This window comes from Dermacentor variabilis, unplaced genomic scaffold (assembly GCF_050947875.1).
Source record: "Dermacentor variabilis isolate Ectoservices unplaced genomic scaffold, ASM5094787v1 scaffold_20, whole genome shotgun sequence".
NCBI classification, from domain to species: Eukaryota; Metazoa; Arthropoda; class Arachnida; order Ixodida; family Ixodidae; genus Dermacentor; species Dermacentor variabilis.
This window is the reverse complement of record NW_027460368.1, coordinates 2313910-2334673: the sequence shown is the minus strand read 5'-3', so window position 1 is coordinate 2334673 and position 20764 is coordinate 2313910. Positions and strand designations below refer to the sequence as shown.

Genomic DNA, 20764 nt, shown 5'->3' with positions numbered 1-20764 from the left:
AGTATGAAGTCGATTTCATTTCTAGTCTCACCATTCGGGCTCCTCCATGTCCACTTTCGACTAACCCGCTTGCGGAAAAAGGTGTTCATTATCCGCATATTATTCTGTTCTGCAAACTCTACTAATAATTCTCCTCTGCTATTCTCCTCTACCTCTAGTGCAGTTCAAATCGCCCGCCCTCCGATCGAGGAGTACTGACATCATGGTCTCATAGTGACGTTGCGCCGTCGGTGAGTAAAACGGCGTCCGCAGATGGCGCTACGGCTTTTCTGCGCAAAACGCAAACGCGCGGCCAGAAACAGAGCCAAGACAGAGCCGACAGCAGAGCGAAAACGGGAGTATGGTGGCTAGCGGAAGGAAAAACGCCCGACCATAAGCTGGTACTTCATTCTATGACGCAAACTTCGACGCTCGTCGCAATGGACCCTGACAACGACAGATTGGCTCGCGATGCTGGGCTCAACTTCAGCGCTTTGAGCACTGACGAGCGCGACCTGCTGCTGAGGGCTCGCGCTGCCGGCGTCGTTGCGTACTACGACGGCGGCCTCGACCCCGGCTCTCCGGAGCGGGAAAGCAACGAGGGCTTCCCTCGACGTCACATGGACGTGGCATTCTCGCTGCTTGTTCCAAATGAAAGTTTCGCGAGCCAGCAGAACCCGCACAGCACGACGCGATAACGAAACTACTGAAACTCCAAAGCGTGTGCGGCGCAGAGTCGAGCGAAAACGAAACATTTCGACCACCCATACTACTGAAGGGTAACGTCAAAATGCTATTTTTTCTTAGAATCGAATAGACGTAGTCAAGTAGCATTTTCTTCTGTCTTATAATCGAATGAAATGATATTTTTAATACGAGTAGTTGAGTATTAGTAACACAAATTATGAGGAGTGCTTTCGTCATCGGGCTAGTACCGGAATGTCGCTGGGGGGTCTCAAATAGTGTTATGCATTTACCTCAACTTCTCGGTTACTAAAGCTCTATTCGCGATTATATTGACGCCTTAGACGTTCTAGAACATTGCTCTACCACTTTAACTTGACTTTCTGGTAACCTTTAGTGTCCCTTTAAATACCTATACAAAAAGAGCATTAACCCACAATGGCGGAAAAGTACTAGGAAGCTAACCAGTAAGTATGCCAGGCACGAGGACGGAGAAAGACAGAGCATTAAACGACAGGTTAGAAACGCCGAAGGTAAAAATTGGATAAATTCAATGGGAAAGAAGCATAGTGTTGAACTATATCATAATGGAAACAGAAGATCAGGAAGGAAGCGGTTTACGATAACTCAAGAGGCAGTAGCCTACTCTTTGAAGCTAGGTCAGGATGTCTTAAAACGCGCTGCTATAAAAAGAAATTTAACGAAGAAGAAGACACATGTACTGTGTGTGGTAAATATGTAGAAACAATGGAACACCTCATACTAAAATGCGATGGTATCAAGCCCGATATCGATGCGGGCACAGCCAAGCTTCCTGAGGCCCTAGGGTTGAGAGATAACAATAGTCATGTAAATAAATATGCGTTGGAAATTAGCAAAAAGCGATCGGAAGATTGGTGGCTCAAAAGCAGAGAGTTGACATAAGGTTAAAAGTGTAGGAAAAAGTATTTAAAGAAAATGCAACACAGTTAAACAAACATAAAAAGCTGAGCATGATGGCAACTGCCATCACCCCGTTTCAAAGAGGACGCTCCTACCTTCCATCCATCCCATCCATCCATTTCTTTCGTTAGGCTTCGACTCGTTCGAAAGAAGAAGCGATCTCGAAAACACCACAAGGTTATCCATAACGCTCTGTGGTCGAAGCTGCCTGAGACTAAGCGAAAGCCGTTTACACAATCATTTGCTACGAACGAAATGCATTTTACAAAAGCAACGCCAAATTCAATTCGAAGCGGGCAGCCGAGACGCCCCCATGTTTCACACAAGCTCCGCAAACCACGCTAAGACGCTAACGCTAAATCTAAGAAATAGCGTGCGTACGCTATACGCTATGGGTCCTTTAGCATTCTGCGCATGCGCAGTGACGACCCGCTATATAGCGTATGCAATGGTATAGCGTACGCTATGCTAAAACTGTCTAATATCGGAATGGTTTTTAGGAGAACATTTCTTTCGCCCAAATAACGTGTTTAGTCTACTGTGCTAACTCATAATACGTATTCTGCATCAATGCTCTTCGGAGTTTACCCCTTTGAGCGCTGGTTGACACACAAAGCCAGCGACTAAAATCCCAGTCTATCAAGTCGGGCGACGCAGCGGACGCTACGTGTGCACGCAAATGTGAAAGTATCACCGTTAGTGAATGCGGTCGCAAATCAATCACCGTGACAATTCTGAAGCACTTCGTTTTCATTCGGTGCCCCGCCAAGCAACATGAGCAACAACACGAACGCTACAAGAATGCACGCATCAAATCTAAGGGGTCCACTTGCTCTGTTTTTGTTCGGGACTCATGCGCTTCCTGGCGACAGTGAAGAGTGCGTTGGAGGCGGAGTACCTGCACGCGAAGAACCGACAGCGACAACATAGTGATTTAGCTGATAGGGTGGCGGCATGAATTTAGATGGGGTTATCTGTGGACTTGTCCATGCCGTGCCCATTGCACTTCAGAGTGACCAAAAGGAGTACTGTGGTTTGTTCCATTGTGGTTACTAAAGGCTACTCATAGTAAGACAATTATTACTAATATAAAAAGGAGTAACTGCCAGATCCGCTTTAGTCGTATGAGGTCTACACTAAAGAAATTTTATCACTTAGGGCTTATCTTGTCCTCTAGCAGTTATCATCGTGATCCTTGCGCACGCTTTCCTTATTTACCGCTGTTGGCTCCCTGTGTCATATACACTTCTGTCAGAGGGGATATGTCACGGTACGAATATCGTTAAACGATTCTTCTCTCACCTGACCCTTCTCTCACCGTCACTTGAAGATGTGTCCACTGGGTTGCTTGCTCTCCCGAACCGAGATGCTAAAGCTTGCTTGAAACCCCCCCCCCCCCCTAAAAAAAAAAGTTTCTCACCAAGCTCTTCCTTTAATGCATGAACTCGACAAATTCGGGTTTATTTTTCTGTTCGCACCGAAATTTGGCTGCCGGGCCCTTGCACACGTATCAAAATGAGGTTAGTGGGCGATAAACCACATGACTTGCTTGTAAGAACTCACGTAAACATATTCCCGCCTCGTTGGCAGTCGGTGAGAAAACAGTACATGGCGGCGAGTTGCGATCTCCCCCTAAGCTAAGATCCCAAAATAGCCCAGCGCTAGCCCGACGCGAAATGGCCCAAGAACCGACCAAATTCGTGATAAGTAAGGTTGCTGTCGGGCCAAAATACGCGGTTGTCGGGTTCAAGGAAACGGAAGTGGGTTCGGCCAAGAGAGCGTCGTCGTGGCAGGTTGGGTCCGTCAGATTGCGAGGTTTAGGTTGACTTGCTCGACCCGCTTGGCGTGACGACTGGCGTGAACCAGACCTCCTCTCGTCTTGAGCTCGACGCGAGCGGGTCGGGTTCGCGGAAACGGGGCGGCTAGCGAATAGGGATGACTTCGACGGACCCGCCGGCCGACAAGACCCTCAGCTTTCGGGTCCACGCGTGAACGACGCCGCGGCCACTGAGGACTTGAACTCCACTACTGCAAGTTATCAGCCACACTGAACAGCACCCGGATAATGTACTCGCACAGGCGCTGCAGTTGCCAAAGTCTGCAGCGCGTTCGCAAGCACGCATGTATGGGCAACACTCCTACGAGAGAAAAGTATCGCGAAAAACGACACTCACTTGGCAACCATTATGGATCGGTGCGCCCACACCTCAACCCCGCCGGCCACGCGGAAGACGACATCGCAGTCCTGCCGCGAATTCCTCAGATCGCGCAGTGCCGGCATGGCCTTGGCCGCGGCGGCCGCCGTGGAATCAAGCTGCTGGCCATCGTCGTTGAAGAGCTGTGCAGCGTCGAAGCATACGGTGATAAATTTCCCGTCTCCCGTCTCGGTGGTAGTGTCGTCGGCATCCATGGCGTTCATAACTGCTTCAGCGTCAGCCTAAATCCGCGAGTTAACCCGAAGAGAAGCAGTGCGATAGGTAGGGCAACCAGGTGGGCTTCACTTAAAGATGTCTTCCGGCTGGCACTGCCACATCAGCGGGGAGGTGAAAGAATGGAGCACGCGGGTTGACTGCACGTTCGCTCGTGGGCTACGCGTGGCTCGAACAGCGCGTGCAATAGCGCCGCCGGATATTTGTTGTTGTTGTTTTTGCCTATTACTTGTGCGGCTCCTGCCCACGGCTGGGGATTGGCCAAAAAGATGGGCGGATTATTCCAAATTATTATGGAGCACAAATTTCCCAATATCTATGGAATTAGCATTGAATAGCGTAGAATGCGCTGCGTGGCTCGTAGTTTGTTGCTGCTTTCCTCGTCTTCGTTCTTGTTGCTGTTTTTGCTACGGTGGCCTGATGATGAAAAGTAGCGGTCTTAATGCCAGGATTCCGTGGCTACGTCTGTTTCTCGTCATCTGTTGCACTTGTGCTCTTTGAGATTCCTGTCATCAACACCAAGACGGTAAAGAAAGGTAGTTGTGCAGCCCAACGTACGGGACAACTGTAACCGCTGGGTGAGTTAAGGTCGTAGAGGCGACGCTGAAGTACTTGGACGCTATAATGCTGCACGTTTTTTTCCCCCTACTTTTGTCTTGTTTGATTTCGTGCCACATTACCCCAGTGACACATATAGGACATGCGCGAGCTGCGTGCCTGTTGAAGCGTTGGCCTTTTCCAATTTCGTCGCTCATGGATACCTGAGACCACACTGTAAAAAATTTCCATCATTATACGGAGAATTGCAGGTAAAAATACGGAAAGTATGTCATTTTTCAAAAATACAGCTAAAGCTCCAGTTAATATAAGGAAAGCGCTCTCCTTTTTAAGCTTTACGGACATTTCCCTGTAATCATACAGCGGCTACACACTGTTTTGCACGAAACAGACAAAATTCCGTATTTTTTTTATGCGAACAACCGTATTATTGCGAGAAAACTTAAGCTGTCTGAATAAGCGCTCGTACTCACAAAGTTTCAGCTAGCAATATTTTATTGAACACGCGAACTGTGCGCATTACGAAGGTACGTACAAAATGTGAGAGCTAGTCTTTTACCAAAAGCTGCAATAACAGATCGTATAAATATACATACGCATCTTCTATTCCGGTCGCAGTTTGCCGCGCATACGGGCCTTGTAACGTGGATCATATGCACAAATATATGCGTGTTCTTGCAATGTTCTCAAATTAAGCGATTTGTAGTTAATAATACAGCATATATGTTTAAGTGAACGAAGAGCTGGGCGCATACGTGCATACGTAAACAAACTTGCGGCACTCAGGTGCTGGTGCACTGCGAATGACATTGGTGCTCTACGCCAAAAATTGTGCGCACTATAAATCAGTACCGAAACGCAATTGGAATCACGGAGGCAATTTTCGAATGCGGGAAGCAATAAACCCAAGTGTGAAAAGGGCTTTGCTGAACTGCAACGTAATTGGTTTAACTCGTTCCCGTAATATTTCCAATACATCTCGTCTCTGTCAATAACTGCTCATTCATTGAGACAAATCGATTACGCATAATCTTCACTGTTCATGCGTGAATTCTTGCGGTAAGATGTAATCGCAAACATTTGGCGCTTTATCTTGAAACAAGACCGTAAGCGCGCTCGTTCTTGTACGGCCGAATAAAGAACGCGAACATGCAACGACGTGTGAGCAAACTAAAGGAAGGTGACTGAAGATGAAGGACCTATTACCGTGCTAGTGCTGTGTGTACTGCCAAAAAAGAAGGGAAAAAAACGGAAAGAAAGAACGCCCAGCGCCGAGACGTAACGATTGAAGCTTTATTTCTGTTTGACCCAGAATGCAACACCATTAGTTCCATGTGCCTTATACATGGGTAAATGTTATGACACAACTCATTATTTACCCGTTCATTACATGCACGAACCAGCCTAAATTAGCACTATACTAGAGCTTATTAACGCATCGCAGTGCACTGCTTTGCACTTCATTGCAGCACAGGGGTTTGCTATCCGCAGTAGCGAACGGTTTGGTTGACCTCCCTGCATTTCTGCTTCTTGCATTCTTTCTCCCTTTGTATAGAACGCACTAACTTGTGGGAGAGAGAGCGTTCTCCTCTTCTAGAATTCGATTATTTGTCAAGCAATTATTTTGCTGTTCCAGTAACTAGAGCACAAATGCGAAAACGAAACCGTTTCTGTTCTGTTCTCCGCGCTCACAGAGTGCGGCACCAGGGGGCAGCGCGCGCTACGCTTCCGTTAGGAGTGGTAGACGAAGCTGCTCATGTGTAGTCAGCCGTCATTTATCGTGTCATGTTGTAAAAATTGTTAATTTGCCGTAAATATCTCTTGATTTGTACTCAAGAGTGGAGTAAGACCCCAAGGAAGAGATGTTGACGTACGTGGAGCGACGAACTGAAACGATGGATGGTTGCGCTGCTTGGCTCTTGGCACGTTCGAATTGGCAAAGTTCCGAATTTGTCACTGTGTGATGTACATACGCTTGTGCGCTCGCCATTTGCCGTCATCGCGCGGGGATGTTTGCGCTGAATGTTGTTCACGTCGTGTACAAAACTCTGCACGCTGCGGCATCGAAGAAGTTGTCCTGTGTTTGGGTGCACGTATGCGCTTGGACACGCGATAGCCTGCTTGCTCTCAACGAGTGTTCGTCTACGCGCGCTTGTAACTTGCTCATGAGGTAAGCCCATTGTAATCTTATTTGGTTTGCACAACGTATGTGTTAAATGATGTGTGGTAAGCCGGTGTCTCGAGCAGAAATGTTGTTTCAGAAGACCACTATGCAACGTCTTAGGGCAAAAATGACGCATGGATGGGGAAAAGGATCACCATATCTTTCACATCGATTCCAGTGGTAGCGCGATCGGCTCGATCGCAATTACCGTGTGGCACTTTCAACCTCTTGGTCACTCGCGTTAAAAGCGTAGAATAAAACTGCGTTCAATTGCGCACTTGTATTGACGCTTGTATTGGCTTGAGAGCATACTGTATCCGATACAAGAACTTCTGTTAAAACACGGAAATAAACGTTCGAGGCAATAGCAGCGGCTCACTACGTGTGATCGTTACTTTCTTGCTTGGGTGCACGTTTTAATTGTAGTGACCAAACGAAAGTGCTTCGCTCTGGCTGCTCTGCTGTGTTTCCGTGCTGCAACTTGCGGCGCAGCAAGACGTGTTGCTTCGAATGTTGTCTGAGCAGTCAAGGCAATCCTGTCAGTAAGCAAGCAGTAAACGGTGTATCAGTGCGAAAAAATTTGGACATACAAGAGGAGCGAATGGTATCGTCATAGACTATTTTAAGAATAATTCAGTTGTATTACTAAAGCGGAGAGTGGATATTCATGAAAGTCAGATTGTATTGACACTCAGCAGGAATAAGGTAACTTATCGTTACTAATTAATCTTTTCTTTTAGTGAAAGGCAAGCTGCTGCTGTTCTGCTGGAGCTGAGAAGAGGTCTTCTGCCTGCAATGGGTCCATTTCTGTCAAGTTATCGCAGTATTGCAGCTCTCAAAGTAAGTGGATTTTTATTTTTTCTTATCTATTTGCTACCTGAATCATGACCATCTACTTAGCTGTGTAGGTGATCACTGTTAGTGACATAGGAGTGCTGGAGGACAAGCACTCCTTCATTATTGCAATGCATATGACAGAGAGTGTAGCTGTGGCAGTATGCGAAGGTGTTAATATATAAGCCAAACTAGGTTCTCTGAGTTAATATATTGATGTCATTGGATTGTGGTCTAGCAGGCAAAAATGCTAAACAAGGAGAAGTAATCTTAATTTGCACTCGGTAAGATGTGCAAGCAATTCCGGCTGTTATACATGAAATGGGACATTTGTAGATGGCTTCTACAATGCTGCAGTCCCGAATAGCTTCAGAGTTAAGTGGGACCACTATAATTTCTTTGTAAAGCATGCAGCACGGTTTAGCATTGGGGGAGGCTGGCATCAACAGACGTCTACTTACTGTGAAGTTCAAATGAGGTGTTACTGTTAGGGTGATTATATATAATTTTGTGCTTTAGTTCTAATCTTGTGTGAGGCAGACATTGTTTAACCAAGTGGTTAAACAATAGTGATGTAATATCTTATGTATACAAGTATCACCCATTCATTTCTACCATTTGAACAATGGCAGAAATGCATGGGTTATCTTGTACATATAGACATTACATCACTATTGTTTAACCAAGTGGTGCCCCTGCATACTAAAATTTACAGGGCTATTATTAAGTAATATCAACTTTTGTTGTAACACTAAGGCAACACCTTTAATATTATCACAGATTACCACCATTGGTGTACCATCATAGTGTGATATTTGCACTAAATCTATTTGACTTTGTCTATAAAATCCTGCACAGTGGTGCGTCATGAAAACTTATCATGTTAAACATGTCATGCAGCTTACCAATTTGCATGAATATAATGCAAGATTTTTTTTATAGTTTCTTGCCTCAGAATGCACTTCACGTTATATTCTGGTTTGCAACAAGACTATAATGCAGTTTTCTCTCTTTATATTTTGTGGCACTTCAAACTGCGACAAGCTAAACCAATGGGCAGCAATACTGGAATTGCTACTGCATGTGGAGCTGTCTTCAAACACACACTAGGAATACATAATTACTTTGTTTAGCGCAAAACAACGGACACAGGAAAGACGACCATCACAAGGCGCTACTCTCAACTGACATCACTCTATTGCGTCACTCCTTTATACGCAGCAGAATCTAGAAGAACATGCGCAATGAGCACCATGTGCAGGAACCACCAACGTCCAATCACAAGAGCGCACTCATGCGACAGAATCGAAAAAACCATATTGAGCACTGTACAAGATTAAAGAAGGCACACTAATGCACTGTGACCCCAATGACTGTATGAAGAAAGCTTCCGCTAGCTCTCGGGCGGTGGTATCACGGCTCTTTTTCAAAATCATGGTATCACGAAACATGGGGAACATGAGCGATCCATACCAACAGGCACAGGTTCCCATGTGGCTCAACATTGTAAAATATGGAAGTGCAAAGCCATGTTTCATGATACGATTTTGAAAAAGTGCTGTAGTACCACTGCCTGAGAGTTATTGGAAGCTTTCTTCATGCAGTCATTGGGGTCACACTGCATTAGTTTGCCTTCTTGAACATTGTACAGTGCTGAATATGGTTTTTTGGATTCCGTCGCATGAGTGCGCTCTTGTGATCGGATGTTGGCGATTCCTGCACATGGTGCTCACTGCGCATGTTCTTATAGATTCTGCTGTCTATAAAGGAGTGACGCAACAAAATGATGTCAGTTGAGAGTAGCGCCTTGTGATGGGGGGGGGGGGGTCGTCTTTCTTGTGTCTGTCATTTTGTGCTAAACAAAGTATTTATGGACTCGCACCAACTAGCCTGCCAACGCCTTGTGCTGAACACAAGGAAATGCGGCTTTGCCTTTGATTGTGTTGTGGGCACTTCTGAAGTACCGTCTGTCCAATAACCTTGGTGGCATGGAAGTGCTGTCCACTTCTATGTGTTGCCTTCTGTTTCATTCTGGCATCACATCATATTATAATCATAATTTGTATGTTCTTTTTCTAAGAGACCTGTATTCCTATCCTTGTGTTATATTTGCTGTCGCATTATTTATGTGCAAATGACCAGTGCTCCAAGTTCCATTTTATCGCAAAGTAAACTACTGATACCTAAACAGTTCTGTATATCAGAAAACCAAAGCCGAACTGCCGAACAGTACCAAGCAGCAGCCTTAGTGCAGTCTCAAGTAGTCAGATTTTATTGGTCATGCAGAGGCGCACAGCATACCTCTTTATTACTTGCTGAACGATTAAGCTGTGTGAAAACTGAATATTTATGTAGCTTCAACCACATGCTATTGGCTATTGCTCGTGCCCCCAGCAAATGTGGAAGATTATCACGGCATTACTTTTTCTAACTCTTTTTCCTTATTACAGTGGGATTACTGCATGTGTAAGTAGGAAACGGATCATATAGGCAATCAAAAGCCAACGATGTGTAAACTTGGAACATTGGTTGTACAATTTGACGATGCAGAATAAGTAGAAATACACCATAAACGATTGACAATTAAATTTTACTTGACACAGGGCTAGAACATACAGTAAGCATACCATATGCTCATACGGTGTCACATAAATTGAAATTTTAGTGTAGCTTTCCAGTGTATGCTTCTATTGTTGCATTCTGTCAGAGGGATGGTAATGTTTCACATGTCTAGCAACTCGACTGTAGACTGTCTATATACAGTAGTAAAAATGTGCAAACTGTATTTTTTAATGATTTCATAGAATGTGTAGAAAAATAAAGCCATACAATCAACGCAGTGATGTGACTTTCTGTGCACATGTTGCAGGTTCAAAAAAGTAAGGTAGAAGCTGTTGCCAAGGTTCTGACCAGAAAAGAACGGCAGTATAAAAGGGACCACACCACTGATCTCTACTACAGGGGATGGACAGCACATCGAGCGCCCTCGACTGAAGCCAACCTTGTCCCGGCAGTTGGTGCTTCACAACTTTGCAGCAGCACTTCGTCTGCACGGGTGTGTGGCACCTATTCCCCTAAAATACCTGCCTGATGTGCCATAAACTACCCAAGCAGGTCAGAGCAGTGTTTCGAGGTGTCCAGAATTTTTCCATTGCAGTGTCCACAGTGTGGCTAACATAAATGGCCTGCAAAGGAAACACTGGTATATGAGAAAAAACTTGATGTAAGAGAACACTATCGTATACAGGTTCAGATTGGCATAAAAATGCTTACCAGACACGCAGACACCTCCTAAAATGTCATCATCATCAGCCTGGTTACGCCCACTGCAAGGCAAAGGCCTCTCCCATACTTCTCCAACAACCCCGGTCATGTACTAATTGTGGTCATGCCGTCACTGCAAACTTCTTAATCTCATCCGCCCACCTAACTTTCGGCCGCCCCCTGCTACGCTTCCCTTCCCTTGGGATCCAGTCCGTAACCCTTAATGACCACCGGTTATCTTCCCTCCTCATTACATGTCCTGCCCATGCCCATTTCTTTTTCTTGATTTCCACTAAGATGTCATTAACTCGCGTTTGTTCCCTCACCCAATCTGCTCTTTTCTTATTCCTTAACGTTACACCTACCATTCTTCTTTCCATAGCTCGTTGCGTCGTCCTCAATTTCAGTAGAACCCTTTTCGTAAGCCTCTAGGTTTCTGCCCCATATGTGAGTACTGGTAAGACACAGCTATTAAACACTTTTCTTTTGAGGGATATGGCAACCTGCTGTTCATGATCTGAGAATGCCTACCAAACGCACCCAGCCCATTCTTATTCTTCTGATTATTTCCGTCTCATGATCCGTATCCGCCGTCACTAACTGCCCTAAGTAGATGTATTCCCTTACAACTTCCAGTGCCTCGCTGCCTATTGTAAATTGCTGTTCTCATCTAAGGCTGTTGAACATTACTTCAGTGTTCTGCAGATTAATTTTTAGACCCACTCTTCTGCTTTGCCTCTCCAGGTCAGTGAGCATGCATTGCAATTGGTCCCCTGAGTTACTAAGCAAGGCAATATCATCAGCGAATCGCAAGTTACTAAGGTATTCTCTATTAACTTTTATCCCCAATTCTTCCCAATCCAGGTCTCTGAATACCTCCTGTAAACACGCTGTGTATAGCATTGGAGAGATCGTATCTCCCTGCCTGGCGCCTTTCTTTATTGGGATTTTGTTGCTTTCTTTATGGAGGACTACGGTGGCTGTGGAGCCGCTATAGATATCTTTCAGTATTTTTACATACGGCTCGTCTACACCCTGATTCCGTAATGCCTCCATGACTGCTGAGGTTTCGACAGAATCAAACGCTTTCTCGTAATCAATGAAAGCTATATATAAGGGTTGGTTATATTCCGCACATTTCTCTATCACCTGATTGATAGTGTGAATATGATCTATTGTTGAGTAGCCGTTCCTGCCTGGTCCTTTGCTTGACAGAAGTCTAAGGTGTTCATCATTCTATTTGCGATTACCTTAGTAAATATTTTGTAGGCAATGGACAGTAAGCTGATCGGTCTATAATTTTTCAAGTCTTTGGCGTCCCCTTTCTTATGGATTAGGATTATGTTAGCGTTCTTCCAAGATTCCGGTACGCTCGAGGTCATGAGGTATTGTGTACACAGGGTAGCCAGTTTCTCTAGAACAATCTGCCCACCATCCTTCAACAAATCTGCTGTTACCTGATCCTCCCCAGCTGCCTTCCCCCTTTGCATATCTCCCAAGGCTTTCTTTACTTCTTCCGGCGTTACCTTTGGGATTTCGAATTCCTCTAGACTATTCTATCTTCCATTATCGTCGTGCGTGCGACTGGTACTATATAAATCTCTATAGAACTCCTCAGCCACTTCGACTGTCTCATCCATATTAGTAATGATATTGCCAGCTTTGTCTCTTAACGCATACATCTGATTCTTGCCAATTCCTAGTTTCTTCTGCACTGTTTTTAGGCTTCCTCCGTTCCTGAGAGCATGTTCAATTCTATCCATATTATACTTCCTTATGTCAGCTACATTACGCTTGTTGATTAACTTAGAAAGTTCTGTCAGTTCTATTCTAGCTGTAGGGTTAGAGGCTTTCATACATTGGCGTTACTTGATGAGATCTTTCGTATCCTGCCAAACGGAGTTACCACGGACTTCCATTGCACACTCCTTAATGATGTCCACAAGATTGTCGTTCATTGCTTCAACACTAAGGTCCTCTTCCTGAGTTAAAGCCGAATACCTGTTCTGTAGCTTGATCTGGAATTCCTCTATTTTCCCTCTTACCGCTAACTCATTGATCGGCTTCTTATGTACCAGTTTCTTCCGTTCCCTCCTCAGGTCTAGGCTAATTCGAGTTCTTACCATCCTGTGGTCACTGCAGCGCAGCTTGCCGAGCACGTCCGCATCTTGTATGATGCCAGGGTTAGCGCAGAGTATGAAGTCTATTTCATTTCTAGTCTCACCGTTCGGGCTCCTCCACGTCTACTTTCGGCTATCCCGCTTGCGGAGGAAGGTATTCATTATCCTCATATTATTCTGTTCCGCAAACTCTACTAATAACTCTCCCCTGCTATCCTAGTGCCTATGCCATATTCCCCCACTGCCTTGTCTCCAGCCTGCTTCTTGCCTGCCTTGGCATTAAAGTCGCCCATTAGTATAGTGTATTTGGTTTTCACTCTACCCATCGCCGATTCCACGTCTTCATAGAAGCTTTCGACTTCCTGGTCATCATGACTAGATGTAGGGGCATAGACCTGTACAATCTTCATTTTGTACCTCTTATTAAGTTTCACAACAAGACCTGCCACCCTCTCGTTAATGCTGTAGAATTCCTGTATGTTACCTGTATGTTCTTATTAATCTGGAATCCGACTCCTAGTTCTCTTCTCTCCGCAAAGCCCCGGTAGCACAGGACGTGCCCGCTTTTTAGCACTGTATATGCTTCTTTGGCCTCCTAACTTCACTGAGCCCTATTATATCCCATTTACTGCCCTCTAATTCCTCCAGTAGCACTGCTAGACTCGCCTCACTAGATAGCGTTCTAGCGTTAAACGTTGCCAGGTTCATATTCCAATGGCGGCCTGTCCGGAGCCAGTGATTCTTTGTACCCTCTGCTGCGTTGCAGGTCTGACCGCCGCCATGGTCAGTTGCTGCGCAGCTGCTGGGGACTGAGATCCGGGATTTGATTGTTGTGTTCATATAGGAGGTTGTGGCCAAGTACTGCACCAGGGTGGCCAATCCAGCTCTGGTGAGGGAGTGCGTGAAATGTGAAAAACCACAAAGAAAATTTTTTACGGCAGCAATATCTGATTGCACGTACTAGTTAGTCCACCATACACTCTGCTTCCAGGACAAGCGACTGCACTATACCGCATTTCCACTGGCTTCACCTGCATCCGGTGCGGCATGCTGCATCCAGCAAAACATATTAGAAATCAGTGGTGCACAGTGTTTTCTGTCCCCTGTCTCGACGCCAACTGAACACATGGTAAACTGTTTCCAAACCAGAAAAACAGAGAGGAAGGGCTCTGAACACATTGCATTTTAAAGTGGCTGCTACTGGGTAACGCAAGTACTGTGGCATATTAGATTTGCACCAGGCAACCTAGGAGCCCAAAAAGGCTGGTTACTTGGAAATGGCCAACGTATTGTTAGCATGTTGAAGTTCTTTTTTTATTCTCGTCGCTTATTTAGCTAGTGGAGACAGCTTTCACAACTGGCGAAGAAGCCTTGGAAGCATGAAACACTTCACAAAACCAGCTTCAATATATCATGTGTCTGCATCACATAATTTCATGGCTGCATTGGTGAACCCTCTGGTTAACATGTAAGAGTGTTCATGATGTTTGCCATGCATTATCCACTTTATCTACAGGTCAACCCTATCATGAGACTTAAGCTGATGTTGCGTTTAGAGAAATTATGGCCGAGAGCCAGCTTTTGAGAATGCAGACAGCTCGACAGATTAAACGCCAGAACAAGCCGTTGAGAATTTCATGTCGAGAATCTTCAAAGGCCAGTTCATTTAGTGGTGTTAATATTCTGCTCAAAGTTGTTGACCGTTATGTCGATATGGTGCCCAAGCATTGCGGTAACAATTTCGCTTGGAGTACATAGCAAAGGTGTACTCCACGTAAGCTGGTGGCTTTTTTCTGCATTTTCTAAAACTGGTTTCTTGTTCAGTTGAGATTTTCAAATTCTGCATTGTTTATTAGGTGTTGTGTCCTGTTTTCTTTTCCTGCAGCTTCTTAGTTAAGCATCTGAATAGTGAACACAACTTGACCTTTTACTTGATTTTCTAGATTACACGCCCTTGATGCAAAACAATTTTACTTCAGAACTGCTTGTACCTTACTGAAAGATTCACTTAAAACAGCCATAGCCACCAATAACATGCAAGAGATGATTATGAAAATTGTAATATTGTTTTTTGATCTACAGGGTGACCTAACTATCGTGCGCCAAGATTTATAAATATGTAACTAGACAAAACGAAGGTAATGTTTGCCGTCGCTTGGAGATACTCAGATTATTTTTTGCATTGTGCCTAACTACATAATTTTTATTTAGTTAATAAATATCTCATACAATTAAATGAAAAGTGTCAATGAAAAGTTGTAGAGCAATATGAAAACCTCCCTATACACTTTTCTGTTACTCATTGTGTGCTATGTAAAAGTGTTTTTCCAAGAAAGAAGCCTGCGTATGCACGTAAAGTGTCTTGAATGGCCAGTCACGTGGCAATATTGTGGTGCAAAGCTACGAATACAACTTAAATGGGTTCTCTAAGAAAAAGACTTAGCTCAGAAAATTATCGTTCTTTATGCAGCCTGTGGAGACAAGGTTTCTTAGACATGGCCATGGCCCTCAAGGAAGATGCCGAGTTCACATGCAGTTCCTCCAGTGACCGTGAAAAGGTCCCCTGGGGCACAAGTCTAACTTGGCACCTGCACCTTCCTCCTGCAGCATTTCTGTCTACTTAGCTAACCAGGTGGGTCAAAGATGGCAAAGGGAAAAAGAATCAACAGCTTCAAACTTAGAACTTGCTCAAGCTCAATGCATTTTCAGTGTGAAGCTTTTCCCTTATAATTTATCAAAAAACGGGTAATAAGTATATGATATGGTCTTCATACAGACACTTCTTTCCCGCAGAGAATTAGCAGTCAAAAAAGCATCTTACCAAGGCTTGAATATTGGCCAGGATGATGTGGCATAGATATGATGATGATTGTGAATGTTTCTGGTGAAGGTAGTGGTAGTAGAGTGAATAATCAGAGTTTATATATAGATTAAAAGACATTCCATTCCAATGCTAGAATTTTAAATTATCCCACATAATTCTTGTTTGATAATCTGTGCACATCGAGTGACAGTGCTTCTTGATGCTTGCTTCTTGCTGACATCATTCTTATGCTGCATGATTCACCTGTTTAAATTCTGTTTCTCCCGTACAAGCAACTTTACATTCATCATAAGAAACCTTGTAGATGAGTTCCAGAAACTTGCTGATCAGATTAGAGGGCTTCGTGCACCCCAGGCTTAGATATGCATTCAGGAGCATTGTATCTTGCAAATGTTAGAAATACTCCTGCTAAGCAAGTTCTTGGTGTCATATACAAGGTAATTTGCGAATACGAATTTGCCTAAATTGGAAAAACATGTCGAGTAATATAGCTGACAATGCACTAACATCCCAACTGAACTAAATACAAATAAATATAGCACCAAATGCAAGAATCATTGGCTTGATGCCATTCTTTCAGTGGAATAATATCTGTCCTGCGTTGTAAATCTGGAATCCTTGATAATTCAGACTTAGTTACTAAATACCTCAAGAGGGTTGTGACGTGAAATATACATGTATTTATTCCTCATTTTTTTACTTTAAGACCCGATAATGCTTAAACAGAGAACTCAGTTCACAGTACCCAATACTTTATATTGCTCCAGAAATCAGTTTCTCTGCCGACCGCAGCATCTGACACTAACAATTTTTGACAGCAAATGTGAGACAGAAGGCACATAACACTAAGGGTGGTGCTATTCACCTTGATCGTTTGGGAACGAAGCCCATAATGTACATGTTATGGCCTTACGTGTCATTACCTTTAAACAACAAAAAGGTAGGGGGTTTGCGTTTTGCAAAACTGCATGGAGGTTTTTACTGTGTGTAGTTAAAATTAGAAACCTTCACAGCTGATACCAAATGCATTATCCACAGCTTTAGGCTATACAGGTGCACTACACAGAACACTCTTTACCTCGTCACGGCCCAGGTGCTGATTCAATTCTTCAAAGCTGTTTCATTGTATGGGATGCCACATCGCACTTCACTTATTTGCAGAATATTGCATTCCAATTGTGTCATATGAGATAAATCCATTAGAGAGCTTTAACTTTCCCTAAATGTATTACAGCTGTGTACTGGTTAACTGGCAGCAGCTTGCAGTGCTTGTGGAAAAACAATTGTAACTGCCATATTATATGTAACTGCTAGTGCACAGGCATCGGCAACAGCAATAGTTAAGGTACACATGTTTCTTCTACTCTGGGGTTTGCATCCTCCACCAGAAAAGAGTTTTTTTCCTCTTCTACCACATTGGAATGTGAAATGGGGTGTAATTTGTAGGGCATACTCTTGCATAAACTTCATAAGCATTTCTCCTTGTCTGTGCTACAGATCATTGTTGCTACGACTGTAAAAGCAGGGTGCCTGTTTAGAGCACCCGTAGAGAACAGTCTGTGAATCTTTAACGAACAGTAAGGATAATGAATAATCGAATAATTTTTTGTAATTTTCAACAAATTTAGCACTCTGCCTTCCACTGTGGTGTTTTTCAACCTCTAATGGGCACAAGCTTTGACTGCAGGATGTAATCTTGTGTGACAGAGTGCACTTGTGCGCATAATACCTCATCGGCAACATTCTGCTGCAGAGAATGTCATGAGCTTTCACTATCTCACGAACCGGCTGCTCCTTTGTTAGTTGGAATGTAGCATTCATGTAAAGCACATTTGATGTTCTAACAAAATGAATTGTGCCCTTTTATCCCCTAATTCTCCTCACTTGATGTCTAGTGTTATAATAGCATGGTTGACACCATGAGAGTCAGTGTGGTGTATAATTGTGTGTATGGTGGGGTGGGGGTTGTACAATAACTTCAGCAACTTTTCCAGATGACTTGAATCAGTATTATGGAACGCTGTTTTTTTTTCACTCACTTTTACCAAGTTTCACTTTGGTTGTGGCAACAAGTATAATGTAGTTTGCTAGCGCTCCTGCCAACATATATAATGTGCAGGCATCTGTGTTGCAAAATAAAGACCAGCTAATGGTTTGCCAGGAGCTAAGGTCCATTTAGACAATTAAATTTTGAGCTTACACCTGTGAAAATAACTGGTGAATGAAAGCCCACCCAGGAGAACTGCCCATAATATTTTCTTTCATTATAATAAGGCTGAAGCTTTGAACAGCATTTGAACTGACATGTTTAAAAAATGACCCATTTCCTTGTTCAAGTAAGACAGAGGTGCCACAGGAAGACAGACACTTAAGCCGTCAACAGCAGCATGAATATAAACAGTGCTCGACATTTCGCAATCTTGCACCTGGTTATCATATTGTCCATCCCATTTTTTTCCACAGGCTGTTCTTTACTGTTTTATGATCATACCCAGTTTAATTTTAATGTCCCTATTTTTGATATTTGATCAATACATCTTTTCTTCATCGGCTTTCAACAAAATATGCATTCATAAGGTGCCTTCATTTACCATTTACATTGATCTTAACCAGATGCATCTTGATACAAAATTTATTTTCCTTAATTCTTTGTTGCCTTTTTCCAAATGTGCAAACTGTTTACCTTAATATCTGTTTTGACTTTTGGGAAGATTATATTAATGACTGCTTACATGTGTACATTGTTTTCGGTTTTGGTCACCCCTACTCATTGCAAGAACTGACAGCAGTGCTCATACCTGCTCCATCACAATCACCACTGCTAAGCACACCCTTCCTGCCTTTATTTTAACACTTTGGCCACTCTTGACCTAATTTATGCACCAGCTTCTTCTCCCCCGATGAGGCTAGAGGGCAGTGAGCTATGCACAAACAAAAAAACACAGCCAAGGAAAACATTTGCCACCCTGATGATAAGCACCTATGTCGAAATGTTGGCTACAACAACATCCCTTGTTCCAACAATGTTTGTCTACGTACATGTTTTTCTAACACAGAAGTTACTGCTTTGTGGTGTTATGTGATTAATTTTTTTTTCTGCTTTCTTTAGGATGGAAATTCACGAATACTATTTGTTTCTCCTAGCAGCAGCAAGTTTATCCTTGCGAGGCGTTTGGGGTCAAGAACAACTTTCACCAGCAAAAAGTGCAAGACGAGCGATTGAAGAAAATAAAGTTGCTTCTGTGATCTAAGAACTTGACTGAAATTTTGTACCTTTTTGTATATATGCTATGCAATGCATTCGTATCACGAAGTGCAAAGTGTTTTATCTCTGCAGCCACGTCATTGCGTTGGCAAGACAATTTTCTCAATGGTGACCTGCTGCTTCGGCTATGAGCTGCCTTCATGACATTTCGATTAAAGGAGGTATACTATTGTGGACAAAAGTACCCTGGAAGTGCGAGTGTCGACCAAATTGCATCTCTGTTCAAGACCGCTGAAAACTGTGGGTCACGTAGGCACATTCCAAACGCAGATGTTAGCACGGCTGATCCCGGCAAATAGCGCACCACTAAAATTCGGTTGACTCGCGCCTCCTGGGCAATTTTGTCCCCGATGGTACATTCTCCAAACAATGGATATGCTCTGCAAGACGAAATACGGGAAGCACCTGTACTTTAACGGATATAGTACAGATTCAGCGTACGGAGTTTTTCGTTTTATGAATACGGCAAGCACCTGTATTTTAACGGTTATAGTACAGATTCAGAATACAGTCTCGTTTTCTAGATACAGAAGCACTCGTATCTTGTATTACAGTCGTTCTGTCACAGTTGCTCATTCTATGTAAATGACCGTTCTTTATTTACGGAAAAGTGTCCGTTCACAAATTACCAGCAGATTTTCTGTAAAGTAAGGCTAATTTTTTTACTGTGCACATCGGTGAAAAAGGATCAGCTTGGCGGTTTCCCACTTGCACTCCCCACTCATCCACTTTTTAATGGATGACCGTGCCCAACGACAATATGCCACGTGTTGCTTCACGCGTTGTGTTGGCTTCTGATAATGAGGATGATACCCTTCAGTTATGGCACGTACTCACGAAGGCTTACAATCCGACGGCAGATTGCAGTCTAGGAGAAATGTACGAGAAACTAAAAATTGGGCGAAATGAAAGGCACTGGAAAGGAAGACTAGTGTCAGCATTATAAAAGTAATATTAATGAAACAAAGACGAAACATCATTAAAGAATCTGAATAATAAAATTATTTTAGTTAAAAGAATACTGGACAAAGGTAAAAGTGAAGAACATAGACAAAAAAAAAACGAAAATATTTTGGTTCAAGTAAAGAAATAAACTGTGCAGCAAATATTCCTAAGGCGTTATGCTGGTGTTTAAAACAAATGATAGTACTACAGAGAAATTCAACTCGTGAAATATAATGAAGTGGTCTATAGATTTAGATTTTTTACATGTGTAGCATGGAGGGGATACCGCAGGACACGCTCTGCGTACTAAAAGAAAGCACAGTTTCTCCTGAAAGGCGAAACATAGATTGCGATAGAAAATAAGTCGACAGCTATGCGATATAAGGATTTTATTTTATCGGCCGCATAAAGTTGTAAACATAGGCATACTAAATAAATTACCAACCATGGTGACGCGCGCACAGGCACACATGAACACACCTCATTCGATGACCGCAGAACTCGCTGTCCAAGCGCTGCAATGTGGGAACGCGGCAGCAGTAGCGAGCGAACTGACCTTCGTGCTGTGGCTGGACGCAGCATGAAATCAGTGAGAACTAGGCATGGGAAACGCCAAGATGTATGCACTGACAGATAAGTAGGGCAATATTAGCAATTTCGAAGATATGGTAAAAGCAGAGGAATTCCATACCGACCTCTGCAGTACCCAGAGCAGCCATGCTACATCCATTCCAAGTAGCAATGAACAGGATACAG

General features: G+C 43.6%; 2 protein-coding genes across 4 annotated transcripts in view; one reads left to right on the top strand and one right to left on the bottom strand.

The window, feature by feature from the left end:
• LOC142568532 (kelch-like protein 10) overlaps positions 1-4187 on the bottom strand; it is a 58396-nt gene extending 54209 nt beyond the window's left edge. Inside the window, exon 1 of the mRNA XM_075678441.1 lies at positions 3780-4187. Within this exon, the coding sequence (XP_075534556.1) occupies positions 3780-4024 (245 nt within the window). The 5' untranslated portion in view covers positions 4025-4187. The remainder of the gene's footprint in view (positions 1-3779) is intronic.
• A 2141-nt stretch (positions 4188-6328) lies between these two features.
• Positions 6329-19050, top strand: LOC142568502 (uncharacterized). 3 transcript variants are annotated; one of them, XM_075678413.1, is made up of 5 exons: positions 6329-6762; positions 7497-7596; positions 10460-10645; positions 15445-15606; positions 18949-19050. In XM_075678413.1, the coding sequence occupies exons 1-4, from the start codon at positions 6602-6604 to the stop codon at positions 15520-15522; spliced, it is 525 nt and encodes a 174-aa protein (XP_075534528.1). In that variant the 5' UTR covers positions 6329-6601; the 3' UTR covers positions 15523-15606; positions 18949-19050. The 3 variants fall into 3 exon arrangements, with proteins under 3 accessions (XP_075534528.1, XP_075534526.1, XP_075534527.1); XM_075678411.1 differs by having other exon boundaries at positions 18946-19044; XM_075678412.1 differs by having other exon boundaries at positions 18943-19044.
• Positions 19051-20764: the final 1714 nt, after the last annotated feature.